Here is a 22145-nt window from a genome sequence, read left to right as displayed (position 1 = left end):
TAACACTATCACTTTCCATCTAGATACAGCCCTTATATGGTTTGTTTTCAGAGTAATCTCCAAATGTGTCCTGCTGACACTGAAATGTTTTAAAATAGCTTTTGGTGCTATTTCCAGTGTCTCGTAGAAGATCCTGAAGAGCTGCCATGTAGAACAGAACATGGCTTGTGCTGATATTCCACTGGGACAAAGAGAGTGCTTTCCAGAAAGCAACTTAATGCTGGCAAACGTGCCATGCTGGGAGCCCCAGGGACTCAGGAGCTGTATTTTCCCACAGAACAGGTGCAGCCTGGGTAGTGACAGCACAGGTTTCCCACTTTACTCCCCATTCAGTGCTCCACTATATCATCTCAGTCCTGACCTAAAGGGGCAGTCTCCTGGGAAAGAGGAGAATTTAGCCTCTCAGGCCCCTTCAGCACTGGGTTTCTTGGCACATACTCAACAAGGGGACCAGCTCTGAGGGATGCTTTAGAAGTGACATGAGTCATAGATCATTTCACATAGGACAGAAGGAGATGAGGCGAGATCAAAATTTTCCTGACAGCTTCTGTGTGAAGTGCAGAGTCCCACCAGCAGAAGGTGACTTTCAGAGCACAGTTGGGTGGTTATGAAAGGCAGGAAAGATTTGCCAGAACTGGTCCCAAAGGTTGCGTGTTTACTTTTCAATCCTGTATTCAACCTAAGTCAATTCTCAGATTCACCTGAATGAAGCTCATCAGCCTCACAGTTGTAACATGAGTGTCTTCTTCTGTCCTCGGTCTCACTGTTCAGCCCCCAAGCTATCAGTTTTATAGCAGCTGCTGTGGCATATTGGACAGACTAGGAAACTTGCACTTTGAGGTTGGATCTGACCTATTTTGCTAGGGCATCCTGTTCATACTTGCTGCATAAGATGCTTTCCCTTTAGTCACTTGCAGTCCAGCTTCTGTAACCAGGGCCAAACTGCTTGGCCTTCTATGTGTTAGGACACTGCATGCACAGCAGGAAACCCAAAAACCACGTTTGCCCAGCAATGGGACTTGATAGGGAAGAAACTTCCATGGGAATCACCTAGGTGCTCTGCAGATAATAAGCTCAGCCACGTCTACTCCACAAAAGGTTGACAAGATGGTATGGTTGGCTCTTCACCGATCTTACACTGAGTGCAAGGTGGATATTTGTGAACCAGCCCAAGAGCTGCTGCTCCTATGAGGTCTACAAAGGAACTGGCCACTTGGCTGGAGTAACATGTACCACTCAGCAAGGACCATCACATGAAGAGACAAAGCAGCAGGTCAGCCTAGGGATATTTTATCAGTGGAATCTAAACAATTCTGCCTCAGGGACTGTGATGTCTACATTTAGAACAATTCAGTTTCCTCATCCATAAATGCCACTTTTGTTCCTTAAACATGTGATTTATGCTATTGTTTAATGCTTGTCCTTCTCTTAGGATGGCATGGAACTCACTTCCGTTTCAGGGTTGAGAATGTTTTCCCTAGGTTTGTTCATGATCTGGTCTATCTCAGATGGAAAGAAAGCAGTTTTGTGTGATGGGAATAACCTTACATGGCTTAAGATAAGTAGCAGCATGGATAAGGAGATCTCATGGCACATTGTCCCAGGAATGTTAATACACTCTGTCTTACAAACTGTTCTCTTTCTCTCTCTCTCCTCCCCTTTTTTCCACTGTCTGGAGAAAAACTTGTGAAGGGAAACTCATGGTAGTGTAAAAATCAAACTTCACCTTTCATATCTTTTAATGCCAAAAAGGACCATTGTAATAATTTAGTCTGAACATCTGCATAACACTTGGAGCATCTATACGTGCATTTTAATGTGCAGTAGACTATTTTACTTTGTGTTAAAGCATCATGTAAAAAACCCTGTGACATTATGCTTATGTGCAGTAAAACAGTCTACTGCACATTAAGTGTCACTAGAAAAGTATGCAAATGCACTACTACTGTGCATTAGTGTAACATAATGCGCATTAATGTATTACCTCACACTGGAGGCACTAAATTTAATGCACATTAGAAAAGGCTCATTAATGCATATGTAGATGTGCCCACAGGCTGTAGGACTTCCCTCAATTAACGTATGTTTCAAGTGTGATAGTTATGGTTGAACTAGAGCATATCTTTTTAGAAAAACATTCGCTCTTGTTTTAAAAACTTTCCAGTGATAAAGAAGCCGCCACAGCCCTTGGCAAGTTGTTGCAATGGTTAATTACAGTAATTACTCATGCTGTTGGAAAAGTATGCCTTGCACATTTGCATCATACACATATGTCAAAACATATCGGCCTTCAAAAAAAATGAAATATTTGAGGTATTAAACTTCCAATTAATTGTGTGGAAAAACACCATTTGTGTCAACTCTGTTAACAAGTATCTCAATGCAAAAAGGGCTCATCTTTCTTAGTGGGCAAAAGGGTTTTTTAGCACTAAAAGGCCTATAGTTGGGTACCACTCTTTGAACCTCATTCTGCTCCAGTTGTATTCCCACACTAACCTGTTGTAGTGTCAGGTTTAGTAAGGGAAGATGGAAGGTATTATAAAGTCTTGTGGCTTGACTGGTGGTGGTAATAGACTGATTTGATCATTGAGGAACCTATCCAAATACAATATCTGGCATTGTTTGCTGCAGAAGTAAACCTTTATGAAGGCCCACACATAGTAGTGGGAAGTGTATAATTCATAATGGATCTCCTGTCTGCTTGGGCTGTCTCAAGGACCTCAGAGATCGGTGCTGTCTCTCAGAACTGCATTGCAAGAGGAAGAGATTATATTCTCCAGACCAGCACTGTTGAAGTACAGAGCACTCTGCCCTCTTCTCCTCTGATCCTACAACCTATCTCTGCACTCCCCAACATGATGGCTCATATATATATTGGTCCAATACTTTTTTTGCATTGGACAAGGTCCCCTGCAGCTGTACTTGTCCCTCCCCCTCTTCTAAATACCAGCTTCTACATATGGCATAAGAGGTCTTCACCGTCTTCATTATCATTTGGTGACATTTTTCATTGTTAGTTTTGGGTAACAAAAATGACTACATGATACACCATTATTATACTGTACTAAAATGCTTCACAGGCACAGTCCTAGATGATACAGAATATTACAGAGTCACTGTGGTGCTAGCTTTTTCTTCAACTTCACTTCCCATTGCAAATTTTTACAGATTGTGACATTTACTTTCCAGTCAGCTTGTTTTTAAACATGCTATTTCAATGGTAATTCTGACAGGAAACTTTCTTGGATAGAAAGTATCTAGAAAATGGGTAGAAGAAATGGGTACTGTTAAGGTTAATTTGGTTAAACATTTAATCAAATATTCCTGGACTCTTTCTTTTTTTCATTTCTATTAAAAGCAGCTTATGAGATGTGATTTCACTGCAATAGGGTTCAGCATTAAAAGGTTTGGCGGATATTTGTTGGATTCGTGTTATCTGGAGGAATAACATGTTGACCCCATTCCTTTTTAAAGAGCTCTGTAAAGGTTAATTACTTGGCCTTGATCCAACGTCTACTGAAGTCAACAAAAAGACTTGCATTGACTTTGGTGGGATTGGATCAGGTCTCGATATTGCCCTTGTTTACTTGCACACACTCCCTTGACTTCAGTGGGAAAGCACTGCCGTAAGGTAGGGCAGAATTTAATACTTAGGAAGAGGTGCCAGAGCAGATGTTCAGCAGTATAAAAGCTTAAGGTAGGAAGTGTGTCCATCATCTGCAGTGTTTGTTGCTTACCAGACACATAGAACTTGATGCTCCTCTTCTCTGTGCCAATCTTGTTTGAAGCCACACAGTAATAGATCCCTGATGCACTGCTGCTCTCTGTAGTCAGTGTGCTCACAATCTGCCAAACAAGGGATGAGAAAGAAAGGGTTTTGAGTGTACCCTTAGCAGAAGGAGTCAGTAAACCCTCTAGGTAAAGGTACCCTGTCATGCAATAGAAAAGGAGTTGGTCCCAGTAATGAATGAAGCCAAGCAGCAGTCAGATGCTTCTCCCCAGCTCTTGTAGTCACTCATTGTCCCCTCATTGCAGACCCGAGTTCACTCCCCTTTCCCACCCCTAACAGGCCCCCACTTTCTCTTGACAACCTCCTCCCTTTTCAGTGTAACTCTCATTCTGCCAATGCCCAATAAACACAATATATGACAAAAATCAAAATGCAAGACCGCAGATTCATATACAAAACTAATAATGCATCGTAATTTATGCAGCGTAAAGAACCCTTTTTCACAGCCTCCGATGCGTGGCTGCTATTTCTGAGATAAACAATTTTCACAAAGGAAGGTGACAGGACACAAAGATTTGTGTGGGAAGTGAGTGACTTGAAAGTTAGCGTGAGTGGTGTCCCTTGAAGTGAGAGAGGTTTTAGAGCTATATTCTACAGGGATATTCCACCAGGACAGGAAGTTATAATGCCTATCTCTGCAGTTTAGCTTGGTTTTAGTGAATGCTGGGGATTTCTTGGGTTGGTGGTCTCCTAAACTCATTAGATGCATCCTCTAACTGTGATGAAAACACTGAGACTTGTGAGGACCTGAGGCAGCTAGCAAGATGTTAGGACACCACCTGTCAAAACTTCCATAAGATACTTAGCATTTCTGTGGAGCCCTTCACCTGAAGATCTCAAAGCAGATGCATTTGGAACAAATAGTTTTCCTTGTAGTCATTTGCAAGGAGTTTGAGGGTCAAAACTTAAAGCACCTTTTGGTCCTTTATCTTTATCTCTGGGAGTGCTTTGATGTGTAGAAAAGCATCCCCAGATTTTTGTTTAATATTCTAAACTAAATGCACATGAGGCATTCCTTTGCTCCTCATAAAGTTTCACCTTGAACGTGTTTAGAGCAGGGAGGGATGTATTTTCAGTGAGTTATTTAAGATCTTCTCAGCTTTGGTGCTTTAAATCTTATGGGGAAATGAGTTTCAGAGGTTTGATCCTGTGTGAATTCTGTATTTTAATGGGGATGATTTTCTCTTTCACCTCAGTAAGGTAACAAGTAAGGACCAAGGTTAAACACATTTCTCAGGGGCATCTAGTGCTGCAATTAAGCAAGAGGGAATAAAACAGGTAAAAGGTGAGACTACAGAACAGGGAACCCAAAGAGCCCCTCCAGTGCCATCACACTTCATTTCTGATGTGAAAATAGCTAGCTCTTGGGAGCGCAATATCCCCAAAGTCAAGCCATACCTTCTATTTTTTTCCTCAACATTTCCGCCCTGCTATTACATTTAATAATGGCCCCAATTCAGCAACATAGTCAGGTATCATGTTAAGTATCTCAGTAATACCTTTGACTTTGCATTTAAGTACCTTTCTGGATCAGGACCAATCTCATTCTCCTCATCCCAATGATTGGCTCTTACATCTTCTATAGGATTTTTCATTTCTAAATCATAAAACTATATGTACTAGAATTGCCTCTTCCAGGATTGAAAGGGATGGAACTGGACAGCTGCTTACAACTCAAAGACTTGGTATGTGATGATTCTGGACAGGGAGTCAAGAAGAATATTGTGTATCCTGTTAAAATGGCAAGGGGTGGAATTTAGACAGGCACACAATGTAATTACCCACTCAGGAATTTGGCCAGAACTTTAAAGGTAAAAACCCAACTCTTAGGAATACAGCCAGGAGATCTCTTAAATGTTCACTTGCCAGTCAAATATATATAATAAGATCCATGAGTGCAGAACTACCTAGAAGTGTCCCTCATAGCGGAAAAGAGAGAATAGCAGATTGCATTAAGTTAATCAGAGACCTTAGCTTACCTGATCTCAAAAGTGCCTGCATGTGAAGGTGAGGAGCTTGGTAGAATAATGCATTAGAACAAGCTTTATTTGGGGGTAATTTATTGGGAAAAGCTTACTGCAGGAAGGAAAAAGTAACAGATTTTCTTGCCTGCAGAATTTAAGACAACAGTGTTGTGCACTCAGATGCCAGGTGGCTGCGCAGAGTGTACACACTTGGATACAACAGACAGCTCTCAGTTTATTGTCCTATCTCTGAAACAGTGCCTACAGAAGCCCTCCAAAAAGTGATTTTCACAACAGCATTTTTCAGCTGAGAAATGCATGGGATTGTCCAAGGGGAAATGAAGGATTTGGAGTGATTTTCTTTTAATAAGATGAATCCCTTGAAACTATTATGCACCAGCCTTTTGCTCTAGCTGTTCACTCCTTGAGTAAATCCCCCAAGATCAGGAGTCCAATTATTTTTGCAGCATCTTAAATAAAGTTCTCAGTTGCCAGACTGCCCTAATCTTGTTTCAGTTTCCAATAAAACAAGGCCTTGGAACACACAAATATAACATGGGGGGAGGATGGGAGGGGTTAACAAGTTTGCACAAATCTCTCAGTCCCACTCCCAGCAAAACTAGACAGTTTTCTCTGCTGCTCAGAAAAATAAACCAGAATTGACTCTGAACAAAGTGGTCAGGAAGTGATGGTCCAGTGATGGTCTCTGTATTTTGAAGTATCATAGACATACCAAGCAAGCAGATTCCATTGACAAGTAACCTCTGTTAACCCAGATGGTGGGAAAAAAATCATTGCCTACGTGATACAGATGTTTCCACAGATGTTCATCGTCTGTTAGACTAGATGGTCAAAGATCCAAAGTTTGAATAAACTTCATCCACATGAAATATGTCTGTGCTTTGCCTCAGACTGCAGGTGGAAATTAGAGGATTGGTCTTGTAAATCCCATCCCTTGCTGAAGTCATTTTAATGCATGAGTTTTAAGAAAAAATGTGCAAGAGGAGGATGAATGTGGTGAGTGGGATGAAACTAAGCAACTGAAAATTGTAAGGAGAACAATGATTCCTACCAGCAAACATTGCTGGGTCAGAGTAGTGATTTTTAACCTTTTTAGATTCAAGAAACCCTTCAGAAAATGCCAGCTATCATCTTTCACTTGTTTTTTGACCACGGAAAAATAATAGAGCAATTTTTTTTAGACCACAATAGACCAGAAGGCTTCCTCTGTGTTCCTATATTAAATCTCTTGGTTTATCTTGTAAATCATGTAGACATGTTTGAACATCTAATGGTGCTAATATTGAGCAGCACAGAATCCTTTCTTAAAGCACCCAAATTGTCATGGTGCCCTGGTTGATAACCACTGGATTAGAGTCATCATCTCTCAAGTGAAGTTTAATGTCCCCATCATTTGGGACATGTAATACTAAAAAGGGAAGAAGAAAAAGCACTCTGAGGAAGAGCTATATGATCCTGTAAGTCCTCTCTATCTTCTTAATTTCAGTGCTTAATGCATGCAACAAACATAGGCATATATGGAAAGTTGGACCAGGAGTAAAACAGTTGTATACATGTCAGCGTTTACCAGATGTAAACTCATCCCATTTTACTTAAAAAAAACTCTTCCCAACTAGACTGAATCACTCTCTGTTGAGCATTAACAATGGGAATGCAGTGTGGCCTGCAGTGACTATAACAGTTATAGTGATAGCTCTCATGAATGGTGGCAGACAGGTGCCTGGAAAACTTGCTGTTTGTGTGTAGTTCGGCCAACAAGCCCATTCAGGCCTTTGCTTTTATGCAGATGCTGCTGCTAAGTAGTGGCAATTAGTGTCAACATATGATGGTGGCATTTGCCCTCTACACCCTTATCTAACAGGAACTGCAGTGATAGCCTGCCAGCTTGATACACAGAGGCCACCAAATGCCCTTTGGAAGGTAACAATTTTACACTGTCTAGGCTGGATTTGGAACTAAAGTCTCCACCGCCTGTTACTTAAGCCCTGGGCCTTCCAACCCTTCCAGTCCAAGGAAAGATTAATTAGCTAGTAAAGAACTGCAAAAAAAGAATAGACAAAGTTTAAAGGTCAAAAATGAAAGCAATGAAATGACAGTAATCTCTAAAGAATAGTGATGGCAAATACAGAGATTGTTATTGCTAGAAAAAGATACAGTGGAATAGTTCCATAAAGTCCATATGTCTAACCGTGTAACATGCCTGCGCTGATAAAAAGAGCTGGTTTAGAGGCTGCCAGCCTGCATTCCACCACCGTCCTGCGTGAGTGTTCGTAGATGTTTTATAGCAAGCACAGTGCAGCAAGGCCTTTTCTCGAAGCTGCAGTAAGTTGGAACTTGCACAAATAAATATGTTTTGCTACTCTTTGCTGTTCAGTTCCTAGGTCTCATCCCTCCCTCTCCTGGCTCCGGTTAACAATTCTTCCACTTTGTTAGCAACATGTGGGCGAGGATGAGGAGGAGAAGTGGTGGGTGGAAAAGTGATCAGATGTCTAACTCTGGCAGAGCTTGGAAGCAGGTGGCTGGAGGAGGACACAAGTATTTGGAATGTCACTAGCAACCCTGCAAATACATTCAATTAGCTCCTAATGCCCCCCCTTGAATGGCAACTGCATCACATTTCTATCTCACTGTCTGTCTAGGCCTGACAGCCTCCAGCCTGATCTTAGCTCACATACTGCAACACCACCGGGTGTCCCTGGACAGGTCATTTAAGTTTTCCATGCCTTGGTTTCCCTATCTGGAAAATACCCGCTTACCTCACAGGGGCGTAGGGAGGTTTGTTGATCGCAAAGATTATATGAGGGCTTCAGCTGAAAGGTGCTGAATAAGAACAAAATGATTAAAGCTGCCTGTAAACAATGAATTAAACAAACCTTGCTGGAGCTGTCTGTTTTGTGCTGTGATTTGATTTACCTTCAGTACTTCTTTTGCTCTAAAATGCTCCGCACTGAAAGCTTCCATCCCCTCTCCACCCACTGCTTGTGCTCACCGGGAATGGTAGTTCATGTTTCAATTGAAAAAAAAAGGGCCCGAAGGGTGAAGCTTCACATCAACATTTAAAACCCAGCCGGCGTTTGGAATCTCCTCACCCTGTCAGAGATGCAAGGGAGCTAGTGCTTCCTGCGCCATCCACGATATGATCCTTTCAGGCACAGAGGCCCAGATTCGAAGTAGCAGTTAGCTGCCACAGTGTTGAACACTACAGTGCCTAGCTGGGAGGTACCCACCCAATGTCAGCATGGAATCCAGAGCCCTGAAGTAGTCCTGGAGGCTCCCTAATAAATGCAAGGTGAGAGGCAAGGCAAATATGTATGGTCCACTCACAGTGCTCTTCAACATGCCTCATGGCTCTGTGTGGGCTACCTCCTAAAGTAGAAGTGGCATAGCCACGTCCATGTGCCACTTTGGGTGATCTAATCAGTGCTGGTGAGTGACAGGGCCAACTGGCCTGCTCACAGGGCCTTGTGGATGTTGCCATGCTGCTTCTGACTTGGTAGGCAGCTTGCACGGAGCACTGTGGCATGTCTGAGGGTACTGCTGCCTGGCACAATGTGCCTGATGTGTAGACATGGCTTTGATGCCTCCACCCAGCCACGCTGAATAGGGAGCTGTCTAGAGCTTGTCCTCTTGGGTTGTACTTTGATCAATCCCTGCCCTCTCTGGGTTTTCGGTGCCTTACTCAGCACTACTCAAAGGCATCTCCCTCCACTTGGCATTCACAGCCCAGTGTGATATCACCTACCTAGATATGATCACTTTTGTCTGAGGGGATTCTTCATGCAAACATTGGATAAAATACATAAAGCAGGGACTAAAAACCAGACTGCCTCTTCTAAGTGAGCTCCTGATCTGTAGGCTGGATGAAGGGGAGATCCCAAAGCAACCAACACACTAGTGGAAACTTTATTTCAGGGCCAAGTGAAGCCATCTCTGGCAGCTGCATAGCACTTTAAAAATAAGAATTGGAGACTACAGTGTCTGTCCAGAACGGCTGGGAGAAATTAGGTGGGTAGAACATAATTGCTGAAACCAGAGTTTTGGCCAGAACAGAGTTAACACCCTGATTCTCATGAAGAATGTTGTGTTATCAACGATAGCCACATGCTTTGCCTTAACAATGACATTCACTCTTGAGTCCTCAGTCTTAGGCAGAGAACTCCACAGAGGAAGGAGGGAGAAATTAACTTCATAATAATAAATATAATTCTCATTTACCCTGCGAGGATAATGTAGTTTAATGTGTAAATGATGCTTCAGGACCCTAGTATGTCATCATTATAAAGTGGCCACATGTGTCAGCTGAGTAAAATCATTGCCAGTAGCATAGCAGCTCTTGGTTGACTACTGACCCATAGCAAATTCAAGGCTTTAAAAATGCAGGGTCTACAAGAAACTTCAAAACCCAGTACAAAATTCTGGCTCTAGGCAGCAGCTCCTCACTCGCGAGATTTCATTGTGGGGGTCTGTTTACGTGTCTTTAGCTTCCACAGAACTAAAAGGGTTACCATATTTCACGGTGTATAGGTCGACACAGTGTATAGGTCAACCCCCGGCTTTCTGATCTGAAAGGTAAGTAGTTTTATAGGCATGGATAACTTTGGGCCAGGCTTGATGCTTGGCTGGTGTGGCCTCTTCCCCTGCGAGTAGTGCTGGTGTGGCCCAGGCAGTGCTGCTCACAAGGGATGGGGTCATGCCAGCTGAGCACTGAGCCCAGCCCCGTGCACCATTTTTGATGTGGCACGGTGTATAAGTTGAGTTAGATTTTTACACCCCCAAAAATAGGGCTTCAAAACGCAACTTACACACTATGAAATACGGTACTCTATTGTTTTTTTTTAAATGTCGCTACACAAACCTGCATTGCCGGAGCTCTCTGAGACTCTGAAATGCAGAGAGACTGGGAGTGACATGACTGATGTTCTAGAGACCAAGGAAAACTTCACCCTCCTCTCCGCAGGCCTTCAGCAAAAACAGGACAGGCTCAAGTCACAAAGGAAAGAATAACCAATCTCCACTGATCCCAGCTTCAAAACACAGTCAATAAAAGCCAGGTTAACCCAGTCTCCAACATCTTTATTATTTCATTTGGCTAGTCAAACGCAGATGAATTACTTGTTAGGACATGGTGGGAAAGGATTGGTTTATATCCTGTATGTTTCAGCTCTGGTGGGAAGAATCACTGATAAAACACAAGAGTCCGAAGGCTCAAGATTTGATCAGTGTGCTCCTTATTTTACATTCTAGTATCTCCACTAAACTTAGCACAGATAGGTTTAGACTTCATAAAGCTGGGGGAGGGGACTGTCCAGTAACATAAGCAGGCAGACAAGAGAGCTGAAATCTGAGATGCACAGAATCCAGTTTTATTAATAGGAATAAATCTTAATCAAGATGCACAGTTATTAGGAGAGACATCAGAGTGCATTTCCAACCAACGGGTCAGGGGAAGAAGAAAATAATGAAGGCTTCATAAATTGCAAGATGATATAATTCATGGCAGTATCTTTTTATGGCAGCTTCATAATGAAACATTTAACCACTGAAGTACAAAGGATGTGTGCTGAGCTTTTGGAAATGAACAAAGACACAAACTCAAGACTGAAATCTAGAAAGGAACAAAGGAAGGAGAAGGGGACTGAAGCCTGGGATCCAGTCTGCTACAAGATTGCTTCAAAAACCCCCAGAAGGACCAAAAAGGTTTGCCTGCCAGAGAAAGAAATACCTCATGGAGAGCCAGAGAGGAGAGAGGGAAATCTGGGTGGAAGGTGCTTCTATTTTGGGAGACTACATGGTCCCAATGCCACAGTCTCGGAGCACCTCATGCTCCTTCATGGCTCTCTTCTCACAGCACCCACCTGTATTCAGGCCCCAAATTCCCAGTGAGCGAGACTGAAATTTCACCCTGGAACAAACTGTCAGGCACCTGCCCCTGGTGAGACATTGCACAAAAAATATTTTGTTTTTGAGTTGGAGGGAGTGACTGTGTGTGTTTGTGCATGGGTGTGTTGTGTTAAACAAAATTAAATGGTGATTCTTACAATTTTTTTTTTTTACCTCTGTCTCTCTGCCATCCAGGCCTGAGGCACAGCTGAAAAACTATTGGAGAGGAGGTTTTGGAACCATTACAGCAATTTGCACTGTGGGACCAATTCAGTGTTTTAAATTCTCTCTCAAACAAAAAGAAGTCCCTGGACGCATAAGGGCCTGTGACCTACTCACAGACACAGGGAGCCTGGTTTTCCTCTCAGGCTGTTTTCACACTGCTACAGTGCCGCATGCATCAGTAGTGCTACTCCTGGCTTCCATGGACATGAAAAGACGCTAGAAACCTGGGCTTATTAGCAGGAGATCAGCAGACCTGAAATAGGCAGCAGCTCTTAGAACCACAGTTGTCTCTATTTTACACAGGTACCAAGCAAAGGAAGCAGCTTCATGGGTACAAGTTGCTTTCATCCCAACTGAAAGAAATCACCATGAGCTGCCAGAAGAGCTTAGCTTACCTTTCCCCCCAGAAAGGGTTTCTGTGGCCTTTTTAACGATAAAACCCTGTACCTCAGGTTTGCAATGGTTTGTTATGTTCTCTGCCCCATTAAAGGCTGAGCCAATGGCCCCTTCTCAACACCAATTGCTGAGATTCTTTAGAAGCAACTGATTGTGTCTTATCTAAAATTATGGGACCGAGGGAGTAGGTAAAGACAAAGCGTAAGGGACACTGTGTTACTTAAACACTTAAACACTCCATAAATGTAGGGTAGCCATGGCACAGAAACAACTTTGGGAATTAAATGACAGTTGTGGTTTTCTCCCCCACATGCACATTTCAGAGCTCTGCTTTAGATTATGTCGATCACTGGAAAGTCTCCATGAGAAAGACCAGATGGCCAAGGACTCGATCCTGCCAGGTGCTGATTGTATTGGACCTGAACCAAGGAAGCACATCAGCATGTGCTTAAGTATGTGAGTAGCCCATAAGGAGAACCACATGCTTAAGTGCTTTGTGGGATCAGGACCAAGGCATTCAGTACCAGGCAGGATCAAGTCCCGCAACATCCAAGGCATCTCTGCTCCTTTTCCCAGGCATGTGCACATACGTATCCTGGAACTGTGACAGCACCCCAAGACCAGTAACCCAACGTAAGTATAATGACTATGGGTTAAACAACTGCCTCAGCCAAAACACAAACCTTCTTTGGGGCAGGATCAGAAATCTGTATACCTAGAGCCAAATACTCACAGACTCAGTTGCCACTGATTGGAATGGACATTGATAAATGGCGCCATCTCAGTCTTTGAAATGCACAAGTTTGTTCAGCTAAGGCATGTGCCTAGGTAAAGCTATGTAAGATGCTGCATCAACTGGCTCTTTTAAGTACACAGAGGGAGTATACTCACTGTGCCCCTTCTTTGCAGTCTGCAGGAGGCCTTCTGTGGCTAGCTAACACAGCCAGCCAGGGCAGGAGAGACAGGATATAGCCTTACCCTTACAATCCACCGTGGGGTGGCTGGTGCCTCAGGGGTAATGAACAACCACAACTCAGGGAGGGGATCTGCAGGCACTTGGAACCTCAGCAAATGAGGCCAACCTGCCTCAAACTGAGCACCCAAGAATTGGAGGTACCCAAACTTAGTGGGCCCCTTTAATAATGTAGATCTTGAGCTACTGTTGTTGGAATGATAATGCTTTCCCCGTCACAATGGTATTGGTAGCCTATCTGTTCAGCCCATCATAGAGCACTTTGCACATGGAAAGTACTACCAGCTTAGGGTTATTATTGCCTCTGTGCTCTTAAGCCCCACCTTGCCCCCTTATCCAATGCCTGCCTTACACTTTCTCAAGGCTGAGTATGACCAAAAGGTTTTTGACCCCCAGGTCTTTGGAGAGCTTCAAGAAGAAAGAATGACATCATTGCCAGAGTCCTAAACATTCATAAACAGTCAAGAGCTCAAAATGATCCCAGGGCTGTGGAATGTAAAGCATGTTAACAGTTAGCAGTGAAAGGGAAATCAGTGCCTGAGAAACATGGGGCCTGCATCTCTGCTTGACCGCATCATCTCTTCCATTCTTTGCCCACGATATCAGTGCCACCAGAAACATACCTTTTTTCTCTCTCCATGTATGACCGACATGGTTTCAATGCTCTCTATTTTGTTGCCCATGGACCTGTCTTCCTCAGTGATGTTTTTCCGAACCATGATTTTTTGCTGATGGGGTCTGCATCTGGAGGTTGAAAAAGGAGGATGGTATTGAAAAGCATGATTCATTGTAGGTGGCAGAAATAGGCACCGTTCAAATAGAGGTGGCCTCTTTCTGTAGCAATACCCCTGGGCTCCTTGGAAAGCGCCGATGACAACTGAGTGATAAAAATGTCTGCCTTCTGGTGGAGATTTTCCACCATCATAGCATTTCAGACTGATTTGGGAAAACATTTTAAAATCTGGTTTAAGCTTTTATCCAGAAAATGTGATTTAACCTGCCAGATTACATCTAAACTGCAGTCCCCAAGTTAGCAAACAATAAGAACAAAGAGTTTAATTAACTGCATGTTAAGGAGGGAACTGCAGCCATGTGCAGGTTAATGCCCGAACCACAGACCGGTTCATGCTTTGTTGATGCAGGCACTCCTACAAAATAAATAAAGATACCGCAGTCTTGGGTAGTTGCATCAAACCACACAAGTGTGAGCCACAGAACAGGAGTTACACCTGCAGATCATTACAGCCGCTGCTCATTAAACATATCAGAGCCTTCCTGTATGTTCTGAAATTCAGAACCCCAGTCACTTGAACAGCAGGGAGCAAAGGGTGAGACTGTCTGTATCTCAGCCTAGAAAAGCCAAGCAGTCAAGGTAATTGCAGGAGAAGGGTTTGGAGTAGATGCCTCTGAGGAGAGTGGAGGAGGGAGAAGTGACAAAGTCCATGAATAATAATAATGCATATTCCCTGAAAATTAATTCAGTATTTTGCATGCATTCAAGAATTAAAATTAAGGCTAGATAATGAAGAGAGAACGTGGTGTCCTGTAATCATATAAGGAGAATTTGCTCTATTTAAGACTTTCTGGTTTGCCTAACTACAGCCCTGCACATTGGGCAGAGTTGAACACACACTTTACAGAGCATAATAGCCCTTAAGTTCCATCTCTAGCCCCCCCTAAAGGGTCTGATAGCTCAGGAAATGCCTGTCTGTGCTGGACTATGGTGTATTTCATTTAAAAGTTGTCCGTTCAAATCCAGCCCAGGTTGGTTATTACCATGCGATGGTGGGTTAGTAAATGGAATTCAGCTGGCAAAAAGCGATGTGCTCTGATCACAAAATCCCCAGCACACATGACTGCAGTTTTGGTAGAGGTGCCAAGGTTTCAATGAGTTGGGCAGGAAAGGAGGGAGTCTGAACTTCCCACAGGAGTTCAACCTTGCATCCAAACAGGATTAGAGAAGGTAAATTTAAACCACAGTGTATACATCCTAATTTTCAGAGGCAGGGAGCACCCACAAATCCTGCTGATTTTTCTCAAGAGTTGTGGTAGCTGCACTTGTGACAACCAGGACCTTAATATGGAAAGTCCCTGTGGTAGTGCACCTGCTGGAGCAGTTGTGTTTTTGCCATACCACCAAAGGGCATGTGCTGAACTCTGAATCAGCAAAGGCTTCATCAGCATTAGTGTCCTTTGGAACAAAGTGCCCTTCACAGTTGCCTATAAGCAATTCCATTTTATGGCCATGAGGGCTAGATCTCAAAGGAAGCAAATCACATTACAGCTACACGGAGAATGAACAATGATAGCATGGTGGGGCTCTTGAGTACGTGGGGAAAGAAAGGGAGAGAGAGGAGGAAAGGAAATGAAACAACAGGAGGAAATGGGGGGCGGGTGGGGAGTGTGTCATTTCCCACAGGAATCCTCCTACAGCTTCTGCTTGAGAGAGATAAGGCTGTCCCGGAGGCTTGCAGAAGTAGACACCACTCTGCAATTGTATTTAAAGTGATAACATCAGAGACTGGATGGCTCAGGGAGCACAGAGAACAGGGTTATGCAAGGTCCTTTGCTGCCTGGTCAAGTGTTTGAATCTGAATCAGCTCAGTGTTTATGCCCTTACCATGTGTGTTGCTAACACAGGGACGGAGCTATTGTACTTCCAGTGTAGAGTCTACAATTCCACCCTGGATGGAAGGGACTGACAGATATCTGAAGTCACCCAGTCCAGCCCTCTTCCTGAGATGTTGCCCTATAGTATTTCCATTCTGGTTTAATCTAAAGCCCTTTAGTGATAGTCCCTTGCACAGAAGCTAGTGCAAAGACTAACAAAGGTCTACAAATCCTCAGCTGCTTCTTTCTGTGTACATGTATGGGGAGGAGGGAGGGTAAGTGCATCTGTGAACCAGCTCAAGGCCAATTACTGGGCTACTCTTTCTTTTACCACTTGGGTTGACACAGTACCATTGCTGAGACTGAAAGTTTGGGATGCTTAGAGCTACAGAACCAGGTAGGCGTAAGGGGACATAACTTTTTGGGGAAGCAGCTGCACTAAGCTAGCTTTGTCTGGGCGCTGCTCTTTGCAGCCTGTCTGTGTCCGGCAGCCTGTCATCAAACAAGACCTTGAAAAAGACTTGAAACTGCAACCTGAGCTTCAAACATTTTCCACTACTACTTTGCAAATGAAAGAGTAAAAGGAGGGGGCGGGGAGGAACCAAACAGCACATTTCTTCCCATATTCCCACATCTGCCTGTGGAAGGAAAATCTGACTTCAGCTTTCTCATGACAGAAGAGAGTTAAACTGCAAGCAGCGTTGTTAGGTTTGGCTCCCTTATTTCCCATGGGAGCTCACCAAGCGAAGCCCTCCCCTTTTAGGTCTGCACTAAGGCCTCTCCCTGTAGGCCGCTCTGCTAACTTCTCCACAGGAACAAAGGAACTTCTATGTATGAAAGAAACATCACGAAGCACCTCACTTTAACTCGCTGAGTTCCTGTTTGACAGATGCAGTCTTGGTGGATTTCATCTGCTTCTATCAACCCTCCTGCTGCTGCCAGTTTTTTAGCAAAGACATGTTCACAGCCAAGCACTTGGTTCATGCTGCCCCTTCCATCCATACAACACAGGAGCTTGGCGTGGGTGGGCAGCCGCTCAGAAGGAATCAATGAAGAAGGCCCCTAGGATCCCACTTGCACACGTGGGACTGGTGTGGATGAGCGTCTGCTTAGACTTTACACCAAGCCTGAACCTCAAAGGTTTTGCCCTTCAATAGCCCCTGCAGTGATAAGAAGGATGCCTTTTCTACACTAGAGGGTACATTCTTCCATCCGATCTGCCCTTGGGGGGTTCTCACACAAATCCGTTGCTTCCCTGGTCTACACCCAAAAGACACCAGAAAATATACAGAAGCAAACAGATAAATGAAAGGGATGCTGTCAGGTAAAAACAACCCCACCTGATTCTAGTTACAAGAGGGGGCCTGGGCCCGTTCTGACAACACAAAGGAGCCGTCAGGTGGGTGTTGTTTACTGTCAGAACAGCATAAAAGTGGTGATTAGTTTAAGTGAGAATCAGAGCTTCTGCTTTAAACAAGTACATTTCCATGGTTCTGCTACTCCTTAGACTACTGCAGCTGGATTGATTTGGAAAATCCAATTTTCTTTTCACTCTTTGCCTCCTGCTCATTTTCTTTCTTTCTTTTTTTTATTTCTCAGCTCGTATAATGAAAATCAATGGAGCCAGTTTTGTTTCCGTTGGTACACTTCAGAACCTGGCTAAAGTCAGACCGGTTGATTATTACGGCTCCTTTGGCCCCAAGAATCTAGGAATGTATGAAACCTGCAGTCGTGGCTGCAAATTCTGCAGGGGAAAGTCTGTTTGTTTTCGAAGGAGCTGCTATTACTGGAATGCAAGGATTTGGAAATTTCTCCGTGGGTCACAGGTCTTTGTAGAAGTTTATTTTTTTACCAAACCTAAATTTTGAGTCACGTGAGAATTATGAATGCCTCTTTAAAACAACCAGTAACGTCTGCCTTAAAAAAACAAAAAACCTCTTAAGATCCTTATCCCACAATGCATCATTATTATTGCTCACAAAAGCTGTAATGGGGTGATACAGTCTTTCCCTTCTTGATCACTTTTCTGAATCTACTGTAGCTTCAGGGTAATCATCTGCTGTGTCAAATGAAGTCCTTGGTCTCGGAACAGGATTGTGGACAGACATTCACAATGCACAAACCACCTCCATGCTTGGCCCTAAAGATCTTGCCCTGCTGCTAATAAATTCAGTGGCTAACCTCCCACTGATTTCAAAAGATGAGATGAAGAATTCTGTCAACACTGTCAGCTTAGGGGATAAGGGCTGAATAACGTAGGCCAAAGGGGACCTCTCTGGGTTGGGATTGATTTAGAACACTTCTGCTGTCCATGCTGTGGGCAGGGGACTTGCCCTTTGAAATGAATAAATGAATGCTGCACCGAACCCTTGAAATCTTTCAATTCACGGGCACCCAAGCATAGTGAGGAGACACTGTCTTAGAAAAAGAATGTCTCAAGCTGCTCGTGCTGAACTTCTCCTTCGAAGACAGCCCCATGCATAACCACTTACTGAAGTCCTGTCTGGTTGCATGGTTGCCACTCCCAGTGGATCTTGGGCTCAGGGTTGCCACTTGCAGTGCACTGAAGTCTGTGTTTACTTCCCAGTTCCACCCGCTCAACCGTCTCAAAATCAGTCTCCTTTTCATAGATTTTCGGTCTCTCTGTAAAAGAAACATAGCCAGTGAGCGAAGTGACATGATAAATACTGGCCATTCAAAGCTGGAGAAGAGCCACGAGCTTGGCATGCCCAGTCTTTACAGGCTTGCTTGAGGCTGTATGAGGTGAGGAGGCCCAAACATTAAGAGGAGCATCAGGGGTGAAATAACGATTGCAAGTTGATGGTAATACTGAAAGGACACTCCTTGTACAGTCATCAGCCTGGGTATTTCATGGGATTTTTAAAACTATGTGAGCTCTATCACATTCATTCTAGCTGTCTTCAAATGTTGACTACTCCTGGATAAATTTATGTAGCAAAACATTAAAGGATTAGGTCTATCCTGGGTGTGTCTACACCAGATGCTTAATGTGCAGTAGCCTAATAACACTGCGCAGTAGCCCTTCACAGCACAAGCCATGCTAAGATGCTGCTGCGTAGTATTGTTAGGCTACTGCACAGTAGCGTTACTAAAAAGGCATTCGCTGGCACTACTGCAAGGTAACTCTAGTTACTGTACATTTATTTAGTACTTGATTATACATGTACTAAATTAAATGTGCAGTAGCTATTGTGCATTAATGAACATGTAGACATGCCCCTATAGGTAAAAACTGAAACTCTCCCCTAATTCCTATACTCTGTTGCCGGTATTTCCAGGAAAAGTGTAGTTGGTTTAGAAGACTCTTATCTAACAGCTGGAGCCCTGGAACATTGTTATCATCGTGCATGGTCTCTCCTGAGACCTTACAACAAAGTCTCTTTGACTTGGAAACTGCTTTCCTCTTCTGTTATCTTGCACTATGCGCTGCAGAAAAAGAGGAAAGCAGGGCAGGGGTTGCAAAGCAAGGGGCACACAGAGGGGCAAGGAAATAGTGGGGTTGTGTGAAGCAATTTCTCACCACAAGCAGAACTATTAAACAAAGCCACTTCTTATCTGGGGCCAGAAACTGTACACCCAAACCTTTTGGGTTGGAAATCTCATGAGAAAAGGCTTTTGTGAGACATTTCCACTACTTCTGGTTGTTACTGGTAAGGAATAATTTGTCTCTCTAATTTCCAGCTCCCTCAGAAAAAATACAACAGTGAAAAATAAAGTCCCCCCCACCAAGTGAACTGAACTTTTCCTAACCTTGGAGAGGTTGGGTTTGGGTTTGGTGTGAAAACATGGACTCTTCCTTTATGCAGACAGCTCTGCCCATCCCTAGCCATATCTCTTTGTCTGTCTCTCGGAACAGGAAATCACACAGATTTATTGGCCAGGGTCCTTTGCTGGAACACCTCTGCATAGCTGAGTGTGGCTGCTTTGCTCGAAGGCTTTTGACAAGTCAGCAAGCCTACAGTAGATTAGATTTCTATTTTTTTGGGTTAACTTATTTTTTCTCCTGTCAAACTGGCCCCAGATATGTAAATATGAGCTATTGCCCACCTCATCAATCTTCAACCCTTGCCCTTCTTCCCCCTCAGCCCTCTTTGGGAACTGGGGAACTGACCGGCCTTGCTTTTTAGCTCCAATTCCATGTCTCCATGGGATCCTCATTTTCCATTTCTCATGGCTGCCAGGTCAGACTCTGAAAGGTCTGCTGACCTCATCTCAGCCTGAAAATATATTAGCCTCCTCCTCAATGAGATAAAAAGTGGGGCGTTGACTATAGAGGCTTTAGCAGTGCCCCAAGTCTTATGCTATAGTGAAACATTAGCTGGTGTAAATACCCATCATTAGTCTCTGATTAGAGTTTGAGGTAAAAAGTGGTTGACCTCTCTTGGCTTTCAGATGTCTGTAGCATAGGTTGCACTATGTTCCCCTTTCTGGCACTAAGCACAGGGCTGGGGAAGAGCTGGGTCTTCTGAGTGTGTCTCTCTGTGTGACACTGGACAAACTACTTCAGTTCTCTGTACCCTGTACTCCCCATCTATAAAATGGAGGGAAGGATACCTATTCAGCAGAGGGGCTAGGAAGGTTAATTCCCTATTGCTAGGCAAGTGCTTTGAGATACTTGGATGTACAACGTGGTTCATAAAGGCAAAGCATTGGGAACTATTGACTCATATTTTGCCAGGAAAGGCCATTTTTACCTGGCAGCTCATTTCCTATCACCAAATTATTTGCAGTCATAGAGATCATTGCTAATTCCTAGTAGACAGAAACCTATTTTCCATGACCCGAGAACATTTTTTTCTTCAGTTTCAACTCTTTCATTCAGCATGTCTGGACAGAAGTTGTATGCGATTTCCATCAAAGAAAAAAGGTGTCAAGGTCACTGTTACGAAAATATCATGGCCTTTTGGTTGGGGGCTCAGATGCTGAGTGTCTGCATGTGCATGTACATACACTCTGGTAATGCATTTAGATATTAAGACAATTTGCTGTACCCTCGCTGAAATGATGAACATATTGAATGTCACTTAAATTATCTTCCTAAAAAAGAGAGAGCTTTTTTTTACTTGATCTAATTAAAATAATAAGTTACATGAGTGACAAATGAATTCCTAATTCCACAATTACTTTACTGTATGGGACTATTAAATATTACTGAAACCTAAAATGAGTTGAAATGATTCATCAAATGAAGTAATTATTTATGAGGCTAAACCAATTATTTACTTAAAACTAAAGGGGTTTGCTGAAAATACCTCCCGTCGTTTTTCTTCACAGTGCTACATAACAGTTATTGTGGAGATAGCAATTAGTTATGGGAATGACAATCAAAAGTTAAAACAAGTTTTAGAAAAGACTTCTCCCCTCTCCCCCCGGGAGCTTAATATCTTTAAGCATTACTTTGTTTTCAGATGACTTCTATTTGTTTAACTCGACTAGCTTCCAAACACTCAGGCACTTGGCAGAATTCGACTAAGCATTTATCTGCGTTTTTGGCACCTCACTGGGTGCGTCTACATGTGAATTTTAATGTGCAGTAGCCTGTTTTCTGCGCATTAAAGCATTGCATAAAAACCTGTAAATACTCTAATGCAGGGGTTTTCAACCTTTTTTAGTCAGGGTACCCCCAGTGGTCAGTTGAGAAGCGGGAAGTCCCTTGGCGGCTGGTTGATGAGCGGGGTGGGGTGGGTCCCCTGGTGGCTGGTCGACGAGCAGGGGGAGAGGGGATTTCCCTGTGTGGTGCACAGCAGCAAAACTGGAAGTGCCGCCAGTGAAACCGGAAGTACCACCAGCAAAACTGGAAGTGCTGCTGGCTTCTCCACGCCACTGCCGCGTACCCCCAGTTGAAAACCCCTGCACTATTGCACAGTAAATAGGCAACTCTGTGCATTAAGTGTCACTTAAAAAGTGTGCACTTTCAGCACTGTGCATTTGGGCAACCTAATGTGCATTTATTTAGTACCTCATATTGGAGGTACTAAATGTGCATTAGGAAAAGCACATTAATGGATGTGCAGAAGCACCCAGTGTCTTAAAAAAAAAAATCTGTCCCCAGCTACCTCAGTTTTGCCATCTATAAAGTGGGGACACTCTTCTGGTGCTTGGGGGGAGTTTGGAGGATAAATTAATTATGCCAAGATTTTCAAGTAAATCTAGTGATTCAAATAAGTCTGGTCAAATAAGTCTGGGCATCTTGAGGGCTGTGGTTTTCAGGAGGTACTGCTGGAACCTGGCTTACAGGGGTTTGCTCCACATATTCAAGCAATAT

The 22145-nt window shown here is 43.5% G+C and overlaps 1 protein-coding gene across 2 annotated transcripts in view; it reads right to left on the bottom strand.

The window, feature by feature from the left end:
• Positions 1-22145, bottom strand: part of LOC102561001 (vascular endothelial growth factor receptor kdr-like) — a 175031-nt gene that overhangs the window by 56186 nt on the left and 96700 nt on the right. For both annotated transcript variants that reach the window (XM_014607206.3, XM_059732797.1), the window contains exons 10-12: positions 18352-18502; positions 13873-13993; positions 3738-3846 (exon numbers count right to left, since the gene is read on the bottom strand). In XM_014607206.3, coding sequence (XP_014462692.2) covers positions 3738-3846; positions 13873-13993; positions 18352-18502 — 381 coding nt within the window. The remainder of the gene's footprint in view (positions 1-3737; positions 3847-13872; positions 13994-18351; positions 18503-22145) is intronic.

The sequence above is a fragment of the Alligator mississippiensis genome, chromosome 8 (genome assembly GCF_030867095.1).
Source record: "Alligator mississippiensis isolate rAllMis1 chromosome 8, rAllMis1, whole genome shotgun sequence".
Lineage (NCBI taxonomy): Eukaryota > Metazoa > Chordata > Crocodylia > Alligatoridae > Alligator > Alligator mississippiensis.
The sequence above is the reverse complement of the archived record's forward strand: the minus strand, read 5'-3'. Positions and strand labels throughout refer to the sequence as shown.